This window comes from Phalacrocorax aristotelis, chromosome 17, assembly GCF_949628215.1.
Source record: "Phalacrocorax aristotelis chromosome 17, bGulAri2.1, whole genome shotgun sequence".
Lineage (NCBI taxonomy): Eukaryota > Metazoa > Chordata > Aves > Suliformes > Phalacrocoracidae > Phalacrocorax > Phalacrocorax aristotelis.
The window spans coordinates 7,674,978-7,689,335 of record NC_134292.1 but is presented as its reverse complement, the minus strand read 5'-3'; the positions used below and the strand labels follow the sequence as shown (position 1 = coordinate 7,689,335).

The window sequence follows — 14,358 nt, the reverse complement described above, 5'->3', positions numbered from 1 at the left end:
CTGAGATTGCCAAACTCATTTCACTTGTGACTCAAACCAGATTTGAACTCTGGTCTCCAGAGGTGAAGTATTCAGGAACCTCCTCCACCCTCTCTGCATTAAGGCTACAGCTACACACTCCTCACAGGCATGAGGCACACAAAAACATGACCTACGGAATTCCACCATCCTCGACCTCATTCTGCATCCAGATAGGAGTATAACCTGGGAACAGCTCTACCAGACAGTTACTCCAGATTTATAGCCACATGGAACACCAAGCAGCACTTGGCCCCCTAGGACAAGATTTGAGCAGCATCAGGCTCAAATTAGAACTGCAAAGAGACAGTTTAAAATTGCACAAGCAGAGCTGAGAGTTGCTAAGCACAGATGGAGCAATGAGAAGCGTAAGCCACCTACGTTAATATTTTATACACTCAATACCTGGATGGCACATTAGGTGCCACTTACCTCAGTGGTGCTAGATTCAGTACCATTAAAGGTGTTTACAGGCTTGCTCCAGGAATCACTGCCAGGAGACTGAACAGAAAGAGCTGGAAGAGAAGGGAGGGCAGGGTTCAGCTGCTTGAAACACAGCTGTGAACACACCTTGCACACCATGCATGTTACACTATTCACTTTCATTTTCAAGATGTGAGGCTATTTTGACCACCTCAGAGCCAGTGCTGCCCATTCAGCTGCGGCATGACACAGCACGGAGAAGACAGGGTATCGAGAGTGAGGGTAGAGAATAGGGAAGAGATTTCTTAGGGAACATGAAAACAGTAGAAGAGCAGATACAGAAACAAGGGAGGCACTAGCTCCCTCCGGGTTAGAGAATGAGAAAACAGAGGAAGGCAAAGTAAGAAACTGGCTGAAGTAGATCCAGCCCAACAGGCTAACAAATGCTACATAGGATCTTGATGTCACAAGAAGACCCAAGAAATAGATTAGGAGAGTGACACGGTCAGCAACAGGAGGCAGATGGTTGCTCAGTACAGCTTTGAACAGATGCTACTCCAGATGTCTGCTAGCTCCCCGCCTACTTCCAGCACCAGACAAAAGGTTTTGGCTCCTTAAGCATGGACGCCTTGTCCTTCCTGCGTACACCAGAGGATTCCCAGCTGTGTGAAACACTCCAGAACAGACAGACCCAAACTTACCTGGGCTGTTGCTCTCCCAGATCTCTGTGCCCAGGCTGTTTCCAGAAACGGTTACATCACTTTGCTCCAGGCACAAGCTGTTCTGCTTCTTAGCAAATCGCGGAGGAATGCGAGACTGAAGGACGCGGGCCTTAGCTGGTGCCTGATAGGGAAAAGGCACAGGCCGTAAGACCTGTCACTGCACTGTGCTAACACAGTCTGCTCCTGGCAACTTCAAACCCTGGATTTCTAAATGCTACAACGTGAAAAGACCCCAACTCATGTAACAGAACCAGACAAAGTAGTTCTGACTTCCCCCGCCTTTTTGGTTTGGTTTTTTTTTTTTTTAATGGACCCTGTGGCTACTGAGATGTTCCCCCAGTCTAAGAAGCCAGTGAAAAAAAGCTGCCTTCAGCAGCATGAGTTTTCTTTTCTTTTGGGGAGGTGGGTGGATAGGCTACAAAGCAAAGCAAAATTAACACTACAGCAGACTTGCTCTACTTAAATCCTCTCTTTTACTCCAGCTAAAGCAAGATCAATTAATAATCTCACAATACAAAGATGGCTCTTTCAGAGCCCAGATCCGAATAGAAAGAGAAGCACATCTCTGCAAGACCTTTCCCACTGTACATTCACATGTTGCCTTCAGGTTAATTTTAAAGATGCCACACAACCCAGCTTTTATAACTTTGCTTGTGAGACTTTCTGAACCTGCCACAAGCCTCCCTTATCAGGAAGCACTTCCCAACAATGTTTTTAATTTGCATTTAGTCCTCCAGATTTCACTAGGTCTCCCTTTCACATCAAAATATTCCCTTATTCCCCTAGAATCTGCAAGTCTTCCAGCACATGTAGAAAAATGCCCCCCTCCTAAACATTACTTAACTAAGCTATCCACACTGCAGTCTTAAATCTTCTGTAAATCAACTCCTTTATCCTATTATGAACACAAAACAGTCAGAGATTCTTCCAGTTTGTTAGTTTCTTTCTGATCAGGTGCCCAGACACAAACATAACACCTCCGGCAAGGCAGCTACCACATCCTGTCCTAGCAATGTGTCAACATTGTTGACACAGCAAAAGTACAGAGGTCCTCCACTGCTCACTGCTGCCCAATATCCACCAAATACAGCCAGCAACTGGCTTAGGGAGCCAAGTTGCTTTGGATGAGAATCCCTTTAGAATACCCTCCCTTAACTCACAATGAACAATTCTGCTAGAGAACAAGAACAGTCAGAAATCTAACCACCCTTTTCAGACCAATGGTCCCTGCCCATCAGAGCCAAAATATGTTTCCAGGGCCTAATACAGCACCTGTATTCCTGTGGCCAACTGCATGTTCTTCTGCTCATCCATCTAAACACTTTTTGGGGCCCTGGTCCTCTCATTGCAGTCCAAACATCAGGTTAAGCTTTTTCTGCCTCCCATTCCTCACCTGAGCAGCCTGTTCCTTCTTCCTTCGCTCCTCTTCCAGCAAACGACGCTGCTTTTTAGTAAGAACCTCAATGAAGCCTTCACCTGTCATAGAACCTACTTCATTCTCTTCTGCTGTGTTTGACACCCGATTATCAATGATGGTACCTAAACAAAGTATATATGGGGAGAAAACAGTGCATGTGGGTATGCATATAAAGCTTTATAATTGCAATAATTTAAAGAGTGCATTCCAGATAGGATCCATGCTACAGGTAAAGAAGTTCAGCCAGCAGCACTGCAACTAAGCTTTGAAAACTAAGCCACGGTAATCTGCTGACATCTACCAGTCATTTTATCCTGCAGGGCTTTGCTCTCCTCTGCCTCAAGATGAGCATGCTCCAGCTGGGAGAGCTCAGGAATGTGAGCCATGTAGTAACTTAACTAACCTTAGCTGTAATATCAGTTGAAACAAATCTCACACCTTTCCAAATATTAGCAAGGACAAAGCAGGCACAGGTACTTTTGAAAACACACCCATCACGTCTGGATGTAAAACCTCAGTTCTATGAATGTCAAAAAGCCAAGTCATGGCCTAATGACAATGGTTTCAGGGAAGCTCATTTCTTGCCTCCCTGCCATGGCTCAGACCCAAATTCCCCACTCTGGATGCTCTTTCAACTTCCTTCACATTTAATGAGGTAGTTTGGGCTTGACATTTAAAATCTTAGAAATATGGAAATATTCTCCCTAAAAACAAGCTTTCTACAGAAGAAACATTAGAGACACTGTCAGATCTGGCTGGAAGTTTGGGTTTAGAATTTAAAACCATCTTTGTCTTCATGTTTTCCCTATTTAGATACACTAGCATTTTCTTGTTTGTGTAAATAAATTGAAAAAAATCTATCTGATATTTAAATTCACACTGGATTGAATCAGTCTGGCTTGAAGGCAGCCACAATGTCTCATCCCTTTAAAGAAATCAATGAATTAAGACACTCACTTCCATAATTCAGTTCAAACTGTGACAAGGCCTCTCCCTTCTCACTTGCTCTTTGTGCAGTGGATTTGGGCTCCTTCTCTGGCTTTTTACCCGGCCCCTCAGCACTCTCCGAGTTCGCATGGGAGGCCCTATCCAAGCTGTAAATAGAGTGGCTGCTCCCACCACTGGTGTTGCCAAGGCCCCCTCCTTCTTCTGGAGACCTACCAGGAAAGAAGGGAAAGGAACCATGTTTGTCACTAGGAGATGAGTAGAAGTAGCAAGAAGAAAACATATGGGCTATATTTTTCTTTACTACCGGTTTTCTAATTGCACCTCATCCTTCCCCAGCCTTTGCCCAACTGAAGCAGACGTTAAATTCTGACCACACTGCCCATTACAAGCGTGTTACTGTGGAAGTGGGATGGAAACAGAACAATACCTGTACTCATGAGTCAACCAACACACTGCCCCTGCAACAAAGCTAATACCCTAGCTTGTCCCTAGGAGGGCTCTGTGCTTCTGTACAGTGTCTCCTACCCTCCTATGGCACTGCTCTAACAGCATTCCTACTCCTCTTTGCAATCAACCACTTTTTTTTGGCAAGCATCAGGTGAGGGGAAGGGAGATGGGGAAAGGCTGATGACATTGAGAAAAAATATATACAATTTTCCCATTTCATTTCTCCCAGATTTTTTTTGCCTATTTGACCACCATCCACACATCATTCAACTCACAAGAGGCATGGTTAAAGGAGATGGGGGGGGAAATCTTCCTCCTTCCCTTGCTTTCTCTTTCTACCAGCATGCATCTGTCCAGACATCAGCTCTCCTCTCCCTTATTTCCATATAAATTACTATTAGTTACTACATCCAGCAGTTGGAGGAGATGGGTCACAAGAGGACAGAAAACAAAGAACAAGTTGCCTATTTATCAGTGCTTTAAACCCAATACAATGCAGCTGCACAAGACTCTTTCTTGTGTTCCTGGTGAAGGAAAGGGTAACAAGGGACCTGTCAAATTGGCCCAGGACCAAAGCCCACCTAACCCAGCATCAGATTTTTCACAAGAAGCAAGGAAGCACTTAATCCCTAGCCTTGAAGTTGTCTTAAGATACTCCCAGAAGGAACTCCTCCCACCAGCTAGGAACACACGCTACTTGCCATTCATCACTGGTCTAACACTAACATCTAAGAAAATATTTGCTCAGGCAAAGCTAGGACTGGCAACATCACACATTGCACTCATGCCACAACCACACTACTGGGAATCCAGGTGTTCAATCTGCACAGCTCACAGCAACTTATCCCAGGAGAACCCAACCCTCACTTCTGTGCTCTGCTACACTCCATTAGGGACCCATGATAGGAGAGGAAGTACACAATACATTTGGAGTTAAGGAACAGGATTTCCTTCTTTATCTATCATGCCTTTAGTGAGAGACAGTCCAGAGAGCGGAGGCCTGTCTTGGCCCAAAACTAAGGTAAAGAGCAGCAGTACATGTCATGCCCACAGTGTCTCAGCAGCTTCCATAAACCTGGATTCCCAGCACAGAAGAAAAGGCATCAATCAGTCGTAAAACAGACAATGAAGAAACTCTTGGATGTCATAAGGTTGGATAAATGGTGCTGGAAGTCACCTGCACTAGATGAAAAGAAAAACAGCCAACTGCTCCTCACCCACAGCCCAGCCCTTCTCCACTCCTCCAATATCTGCATATCAGATGACAGATATCTGGACACCAGAATGCAACTTTACCTTTTGCTTTTTATCAGTGTCCCATTCTGCTGGCTCTCATATCTGGAAGCCGCTCCTACACCAGTCCTGACAGACTGCTCTGAAAACCCTGTTGGCTCAGCCTTGCGGCTCTGCCTGTCAACAAGTGGCCTCTGGCTTGAGAAGCTCCTCTTTGCTAGCTCCCTCTTCTCTCCCAAGCTCCCACTCCCGAGGCCACCCTCCAGCTGGCCTTCGCTCTCTGAAATTCCATCTCGCCTCTCCCGCCGCTCGCTGAAGTCACTGCTTTCAGATGCAGTCTCCCACTCCTCATTGGCATGGTCCGATGAGTTCTGGTAGGACAGCTCAGGAGACCGCCTGCCCGAGATGCTGCTCTTCTCTGCGGTGGTCAGCTTGGGTCTTCCAGGCCACTGGCTGGGCAGCAGGTTGGGGCCTCCCTCCTCGGGGTTCCACTGGCCGACCGATTCCCTCTCTTGCCTGAGGCGCCTGAATCGTGGGGGCTTGTCTTGGCGGGGGGGACGCCGCCTCCTGAATGGTCTGTTCTCTATGTTCTCCTGATCTGCTGAGTAATCCTCCTGGAAAAAGTGCCTTTTGTCTTCCAGATGACCCTCGTCAAAAACCCGACTGGAGAAGGAATCCACGTGTTTATAAGAATCCTGAATGTAGTCCCTGTCAGACTGCTGCCTGCTCCCGAAAGTGTCCGATGGAGAGGTGTGGCTGTACTCCTGCCACCCTGCTCCCCCACTCCTGCCTTGCCACTGCGTGGGCTCCTTACCCATGAAACCCCTTCGCCCATAGCCAGAGTTGCTCAGTCTTGGTGGTAATGATCTCCCAAAAGCTCTCGGAGCCCTCATTTTAGGATCCAGAGTACTGTGATCATCTGAATAGATTTTGTTGGACCTCCAAGACTCTTTGAAGTCTCCCTTTTTCAAATCACTGTCCTCCCGGTCTAGCACAGAGCCTTCATTGCTGTTTTCCGAGCCTCTCTGTCTGCGACGCTTGGGGAGCTCCTCGTATTCTGACCCTTCACTGTGTGTCTCACTTGCAATCCGGCGCCTTGGCTTGCCTCTGGGGAAGTCTTCTGGCTGGTTGAACTCCCGAAGCCCTCGCCCTCGACTGCTCCGCTGGTTGTTATAGACTCCCCGGCTGCCCACCACAGTGCCTCGGCCTCTGAAAGTGAACTCTCTGAAGCCTCTCCCCCGCCCACGTCCTTGACCTCTCCCACCAAATGCTTGCTCCTCATCAATGAAGATCCAGTTGTTTCTTTTTGTGGGAGGGAGATCACCGGACTCTCTGGATAGTTTGTTCTCCCAGGCTCTTTCTGGCTTCTCTTCCTCCTCTTCCTCCTCTTCTTCCTCTTGGGATTTCTCAGCCTCTCGGGCAAGGCTGGCTTGGGAAGAACCTTTGTCATCCAGCAGGTAACGCGTGGAGTTGAGTAAGGCTGCAGAATCATCTGACTCATTTTCTACTTTCTGAACAGCCGCCTTCTCCTTGAGTGGGTGCAGGGTGTCCTCTCCCTCCAGTTTAACCTTCTCCATCTCCTTCTCCTTCTCTTCCACCTTGAGGGCTTTCAGGACTGGTTTTTTAATTGGGCCTGATCGCCGAGTCCTCCCCATTTGCTCCTGGTGCTGACCACTGGTGTTCCGGTTCTCAGGAGCCCACTCTGTTGTTTCTTCAGCAGGCTGTTTGGTATTAGCTCCTTCTTTCTTCCACGGGTCAGCACTGAATGACTGCTCATCCCTGGGCGCTTCTTCCACAACTTCCGCTGCAGTCTCTGCGGGTTTCTGATGGTGGCTGATATCCCAGCCATTATATTCAGGCTTCTTCTCTGCTTGGATAAAATCAGGCTCTAGGGGTGAACACCTCAAGTTTGCATGACGGTTGCCAGCAGGACAGGTTTCCTGCACAGTCTCCTGATGCTGAAACAAGAGATCTTGGCCTATCCTCTGAGAAGACAGGCAGCTGTCAAAGTCTGCTTGGGCCTTCTTGTCAAAAGCATTCAAGTACTCCTCCCCTCTCTCCTCAAAGAGATCTCGCTGGGTGCTTAGGCTGTCTGGCCTTCCAGGAGAAGCAGAGTAACTGCCATTCCTGGGAAACAAACAAACAAACAAACAAGCAAAAGTCAGCTAACGCAGAGCACAGCACATCTCCAAGGGCCCAGGCTGGGCACAAGAGGTGGAAACAAATAAATAAAATTGGGGTTTGTTCTAAATCATGAGGCAATGAGCCTATAAATACCTGAATGCTGGGCAGATCTGCTGGGGCCCCAGGCTGCGCTGCCTGGTTTGTCAAATCAATGGATGATAAAGAAAGCAGTTCCTATGATGGGCAGCAAACTTAAGAAATAAAGGGAGATTCAGCCTCCAACATATGTGGAGATCCAAAAACAAGGAATCGGTTTCAGAAAGTCCCAAAGCATTAGGAGACAAGCTAGAAAGTATCGGAATTTTTGACTGTTTTCCGTACCTACCCATGTAGGTGCCAAGTGCCCCTCTCCTACAGGCTCCAGGCTGGTCAGCCTCGACATCGGCATCAGATAGAAAACTGAATAGCTCAGTCTGTAAGCACCTCCATGACATAAACACTGAACAGTGTAAGAGTGCTACCAGATCAGTACCTTGGCCTGTTCAGAGATACCTTTTGGGTCAACTCTACACCTGCTTTTCAGTAGAACATGGCTTATGGCAGCACCTCCCATCACAGCATGCATGAGGACAGGGGAGTTCTGCACTCACCTGGCATGCAGCCCCTCCACGGTCATGTTGTCAGCCTGTTTTTGATGTGACAGGGAGTACCCTTTGCTCTGCAGGGATGTGTAGCTCTCCTGGCCCCATACTGGCACAGGGTCCAAGGGAGCAGTTTTCCTTTCTGCCTGCCCTGCCTGACAGTTCTGATCTTCAGACCGACAGCTGCTCCCCCCGATGGAGTCCTGCTGAATCATGGGCTTCATAATTCCTGGTCACGACAGAGTTCATACCATTAACACTAGGGTCTCACAGCCAAGAAGAATTAACAATCCACAGCTAGCTTGACTCCCCCCCCTTCCTTCCAGGGCAGCAGGTGACTGCAGCCATGGGAACCTCTCTGGCAAAGGGGAGCCTGTGCTTGGGAAATATACAGCTGGGAAATACACCTGGAGTGATACAGAAAAGTGACAGCTTTCAGATCCCAGCCTGCACAGAACACTACACACCATCAGTGGCTTGGAAGCAAGCAGGTGTGTGAAAACAAACCACAAACTCAAGGGAAGGATTTATCCTGATGTTTACATTCACACTTCCGAAGATGAGTAACGAGGTAGGAAGGTGCTAGGAGGACACAGCTAAGGAACTACAGGATTTCTCCATCACATTTCTTGAAGAGGGTCTATTTAGTTTTCATATGATTACAGTAACTCCCAAACTGATCTTTCTCCTCCAAGGGGCAAGATCTGATTTTACACCCACTAGGACTCCAAAGCTGTTAGGGGAGATCTCCCATTGCAGTGCAGGGGATGAACAGGCAGGTGTCCTCCCTCCCAACCTCCTCTGTTCCCCCACCAGCTCTCATTGCAACTGACTCTTTCTCATCTCTAGAGAAGGTCAATCACAGCCAGCCAGGACACAAAATCTGGACAGAGGTACAGTGGGTGAAGCACAGCAGATTCTCAGATATGGATGAACTCAACAGCCACGATGAAGGGAAACACTGAAAACAGCTTACCGGAAGGGTGAAGGGCTGAAGGGTAGAAATCCACGGGGGTGCGACTCTGGGCCATGCGAGGGTCCATATAAGAGGGCATCATCATCCAGCGAGGATCAAAGCCAAGCATCTGGGGGTGCGGCGGGTAGAATGTCCTTTGGGGATGGGAATGGGATGGGGGAGGATAGACTTGCTGCTGCTGCTGCCAGTGCTGCATCTTGTACAGCTGCTCCTGCAGGGAAGAAGGATGGGCTGTTTAACACTATTGGTCATGGTGCCAGGAATCACACTTGCAAACTGGCCAGCCAAAGGAAAACACATTCCCATGGGAGGGTAGAGCAGGTATGGGCATTTCACTACCAACTGGGAACATGGCAGTTCTTATTCTCCAGATACCCAAAACAGCCAGAATATGTTGCAGCCAGAATCTCACACCCCTATGGGCCACACCACATGGCCAAATGCAATGGATCAGCTTCAAAACTAGAGTTTGCATGTTCTCAACACTTCTGCGAGATACAGGACAGCTTCCTGTCAAACACAATTTCCTAATTGGAACCAAATACTTTAGAAGACATTGCTCTTCGGATGAAATCCAATTATAAGTTTTTTAGTGTGCAGATATATTAGTTCTACTCATGGTAAGCCAACAGATTAAATAAGAACAACCTAAATTCAATTAAGAGAGCTATAAATATGTTATTATTCCTGTGTATCCTCCAGAGATGAGCTGACACCTTCAGGTTGTGTCCCATCTTCCACATGGCCAGTCCACCTTCCTTTAGCTGAGGATTGTCACGATGCTAATCTGATGCAACGCTTAACTTTTGCCAAAGGTCCAAGAAGAACCTATATTTGAAGGGAGCTTTGTGTACCAAAGAAAGCTTTCAAAAGGTAAACAGCTCCAATTAACATGAAATACATCTATTTACCTGTCAAACTTCCCACCATCTCTTCTTACTAAGCTTACAGCAGTATCAGCTACTATAACTGTTTGTTAAAAAAAAGACAATCCCCTACTGCAGAGCAAGGGAGACGCCCTTAAATCTGAACCTGACACATCATTATGGCAAGAGAGAAACTCAGATAAATGTAAATATTATCTGAGCTACCTAGTGTTCCAGTACCTTGGAGAAAATATTTCATTAATGATACCAACACTATCTTTTGTTCTTTTCACGGAGCCATTGCTACCAAAGCAGCAATACAAGCCAGCCAAAATACAAACTGCCTCATATATACTAACGACACAGAGGATAAGAGAAAATAAAATGAAAATTTCATGTTCTTCCAGTAGCAGTGACCTGCGGTATTATTAGCATGACAGCAAAGACATCCAATTATTTTTAGTTTAAGAGCATCTCTTTAAAAAAGTAACATTAGCAGCGTTTGCTGCTGTACATTTGAATCATGCAAATGTCAACTGCCCAGTAACAAGCACAGGGGAGCATCCATAAAAGAGCAATTACTGAGCTCCCAAGCAAAAGCCAATTGTGAGCTCTTCAGTAAGGTCTGCAGCAGCGTTGATTATATCACATTTCAAGTGGTTATTCTGTGAAGAACAGCAATTAACTCTGCATTATCTCAAGCCTGGATATTCTGTCCCTTGCTTTGACTCTGCCACCCTAAGGAGGCTGACTGCATCTGGAAGAAGAGCTGAATAGTATGTATGTATACAGCACCATAAGGCCAGGCAAGACGCAAGACACACAGAGCAGTCCAGGCTAGTCTCTCAGAGCCCCAGAAGAGTTTTCAATGAAACAAAAATGAAACAATTAAGACCAAACATGTTTATGGTGCCAAGAAAATACTGCTTTGTAAGAGCCTCATAGAAAAAAGGTTGGGTAGGTTAGAGCAGATGTAGAAGACCACCTCTCTGCAAAGGCAGGAGGTGGAATGAGAAGCGTGCCACTTTACAACTCTCATGTTCAGCCCAGCAGCAGGGTCCAACCACCTGCCAACCTAAGCACGTTTTGCCCCAGAGAGCAAATGTCTGCCCATACCTAACAGGCTAAGAGCACAGCAAGTGCAACATGAAATGGAAGCCGTTGATCCCCAAAGGTTTTCCTTTCCCTTGGCCTGTCACTGTAGCAGTGCTGAAGAACAGCAGCTCTCATCTTGTGCCAGGGAATAAGAGCAGATGTTCACCAGGTTGACTGCCAGCCAAAGGCATTAGACACTTCACTGGATCAGGCCTACAGCAAGTACCAAGGTAGCCACCACTGCTCTCCTGACTTTGGAAGGGGAACATCCCCAGCTTCTGCATGCACCCATTTGCAAACCAGAGCTCTGCTACAAACCACATAGTCCTAAGACTTCACATTGTCAGGAGACACTCAGACAACCGTGCAAGACAAGTCAATGTTTCTGACAACAGTGTCTGCTTTTCTCCCAGGCAAGTGACAAACCTGGCCTGCCCACGCCTCTCCCCAGCCACAGAAAGCCCTAACCACAACAGCTCCAGCATCATGGGGTGTACATAAAATTCATGTAACCTATACACGGCCCTTTTACCCCATCAGACAGGATACACCTGTGATCAGAAGTACTGAAAAAGGTCAAATTCCCATTTATCACCTCCCAGCCCAAAGACAGTTGGTTAGTTGGTGCTGATTGTGTTGAGAACCAAGCAAACACAAGGGTTTTGGTGTGGGTCCAAAGGAAGAGGGGTGGGAGTGTCACACCTATTACCTGCTGCTGTTGCTGCTGTTGCCTCTGGAATCGTGGGGGAAGAGACTTCTGGTATTTGTTGAATTCCTGTGCCGGGGAGGGAGCTTCTCTGAGCTCCTCCTCGCTGCTGCTTTGGGCTGCTGCTGCTGGGGCAGGAGTCTCCTCTTCCAGATAGCCAACAGAGACATCCTGTGCGTGAAACTCAGGGGTTGCTGCAGAGAAGAAAACCGTTGAAGAGCTCTGCTCATGACAGAGCTGGCGAGTGCACCACCACACCACAACATACATGTTGCATGGGCATGTCCTGACTGCATTATGTGGTTGAACTTCATTACAATCATATAGCATGTCACACACCATCTCCCTGATTTGCCTTGATAGCTCTAGAGGGCTTTGTCCATCTTGTTTTAGTGACAAATTCCAGGATCCTTCTCTGCCATCAGCCTTCTGCTAAAGCACTGGGAAAAAAGTCTGTTTCCCCTGTTACTCCTTAAACCTGTCAGCACTTACTGTTAATGGATTTTTCTGATCTGTGGCCCACGAGCTCTTCTTAATATCACCACCCAATCATGAGAAGATCAAGACGCCTGTTCAAACAAGGTCTCTGCTAGCACATCTGACCGAGCTTAGATAAAGGCAACCAAAGAAGTCTGCACCTGTTTTAATAGGATTTTTTTTTTCAAATGAACCTTCTTCACCAATCCAAAATACTCTGCAGAATACATGAAGCAGCTGATCTCTGAAGTGCAAATGAAGTTAAGTACCCTCCAAATGCTCCCTCCCAGGAACTCTCCCACGCTTCAGGTAAGAGATTGGCACAATAGCAAAAATACACTTTTCACAAGGTGAGGCAAGCAATGTTTCTTTACCTCTACGGAGAGCATGACCATTCTCTTGCACAGCATTTTTCTCTGTGCTTGGGGGTCGCAGGTCTTCATTCTCTGTGTGTTTCTGGGTCTCCCCACTCTTCTGAGCCAGTTTGCATTTCTGATCAAGTTGCTTCAGCTTTGCAGCGCATGCTGCCAGACGCTCCTCCCTGGCTCGCCGCTCCTCCTCTTCCCGTCGCCTCCTGGCTCTTTCAACAGCCTCGGAGATCTCAGAGTGCACAAACTTCTGTCTTAGCGGCACCTTTTCTTCTTTATCCTCAAGGGACTGCTGTCTGAGAACGCTTCCCAGTGTGGGCTTCTGCCAAAGGAAAAGCATTCCTCAATAAGCATGGCCCAAATATCTCCTGTATTTTCAGCTTTGAATCCCATGCTAAGAAAATCGCCTCCTGACTCCCTCCCCTCTATCCTCATGCCAAGTCCCCCTTTTGATGGGGAGTTATTGCTATCTGGTTCAATATCTCCATTCCCACTGTCTGACAACCCCACTGCTCTGGACCAGCTTCAATTTATCTTCTCTAGTGAGAGTGCTATGCAGATGGATTTCTCTATAGCTGGATATAAGCAAAGAATTGAGAAATTCATCAGCATCCTGTTCTCAATAAAACGTCAAACTAGCCTCTTAATAACAGCACTGCATCGCATCCAGCAGCACAAGCCCACTCACATGAGTTCAACCTACCTGATATTCAGATGCAGAGCTCCAGCCATTCAGCTTCCTCGGAGGCTGCTGTGAATCCTGAACTTTCCGGACTGACCGGGACAAGCCAACTGAGTCGCCCCAATTCTTTCCTTCCTCCAAGGTGTGTTTGACATCTGCACTGTCTGCAGAGCTCAGGGACAACTGTCGCTGCCTTCTGGGATCCCAGCTGTTCCTGTCATATCAACAGCTTTGCTATTACGTTTGCTACTTGCCTCAAAAAGCACTTGCAGTCTTATCAAGTGGCAAAGGCAACTAACAAAGATCAAAAAACCACCAGAACGAGCAATGTGCCCTTCCCTCTTAAGGTGCATAAGGATTAACACTATTGTGCAGCAGAACAGAGGTGAGACACAGGAAGGGGAGGAGGAAGAAAGCCTGTCCTCCTGGCATGCAGCTTCAAGACCCACACACATCCTTGAGGCCGACTCAAATGATGGCCAGTGGAATCAACAAAGACACAGTATGAATAGGCAGATCAAGCCTCAACATTTAGAACAATTTTTTAAAAGATCACATTTACTGTTTACTTTTATTGAAACAACTGTAGGTGCCAACACAGCCACTTCTTACCACTTCTGTCGTCCATCTTTAAGAGTTTCTTCCTCTTCCTCATCTTCACTAAACTTTAGTTTCTCAGAGTAATCCACTTCATCGTGAATACCTATAAAGGCAGGATGGAGAAGGGATATATGAGAGGAAGGAAACAGGTCCCTTGTCCTTATAAAGCTCATACATCCCTTCTCCATGGAAATGACATGAGTAGTGTGGACCCACACTGTTGAACAGCTGGCTCCCAGAAAAGGAGCAGCAAGCAGTCTGCAAACGAGAAGACAGCCACCAGGCTAGACCCTGTGTAATTGGATACTGAACAGCATGACTGAAAAGGCAGGACTAACTCTTCTTCCCAGCAGTCATACTGCTATCCTCCTGCTGTTTGGTGTTTTCAGCTTTTAGGAGTCTTCAGATCCAGTTCCTTGAGTACAGTGTGATGGAAAGATCAGAAGGATCCATTGTGTCATCATTTACACCAACAGCAATTTCACAACTACAGAGACCACTCTTTGCTTCCCTTCTTTCTTTCTGTGGCAGTGAAACAGAACCACCAGAATATTCTGGCTATTTCATGCTTCAGGGAGGAGTAACTACTTTGCTTCACACCCTAAGTTGTTGCCT

General features: G+C 47.0%; 1 protein-coding gene across 10 annotated transcripts in view; it reads right to left on the bottom strand.

The window, feature by feature from the left end:
• Positions 1 to 14,358, bottom strand: part of PRRC2B (proline rich coiled-coil 2B) — a 50,866-nt gene that overhangs the window by 14,950 nt on the left and 21,558 nt on the right. For all 10 annotated transcript variants that reach the window (XM_075112599.1, XM_075112603.1, XM_075112606.1 and 7 more), the window contains exons 10-20: positions 13,756 to 13,846; positions 13,165 to 13,357; positions 12,468 to 12,783; positions 11,620 to 11,810; positions 8,950 to 9,160; positions 7,983 to 8,202; positions 5,272 to 7,335; positions 3,538 to 3,737; positions 2,557 to 2,702; positions 1,143 to 1,284; positions 451 to 533 (exon numbers count right to left, since the gene is read on the bottom strand). In XM_075112599.1, the coding sequence (XP_074968700.1) occupies positions 451 to 533; positions 1,143 to 1,284; positions 2,557 to 2,702; positions 3,538 to 3,737; positions 5,272 to 7,335; positions 7,983 to 8,202; positions 8,950 to 9,160; positions 11,620 to 11,810; positions 12,468 to 12,783; positions 13,165 to 13,357; positions 13,756 to 13,846 (3,857 nt within the window). The remainder of the gene's footprint in view (positions 1 to 450; positions 534 to 1,142; positions 1,285 to 2,556; positions 2,703 to 3,537; positions 3,738 to 5,271; positions 7,336 to 7,982; positions 8,203 to 8,949; positions 9,161 to 11,619; positions 11,811 to 12,467; positions 12,784 to 13,164; positions 13,358 to 13,755; positions 13,847 to 14,358) is intronic.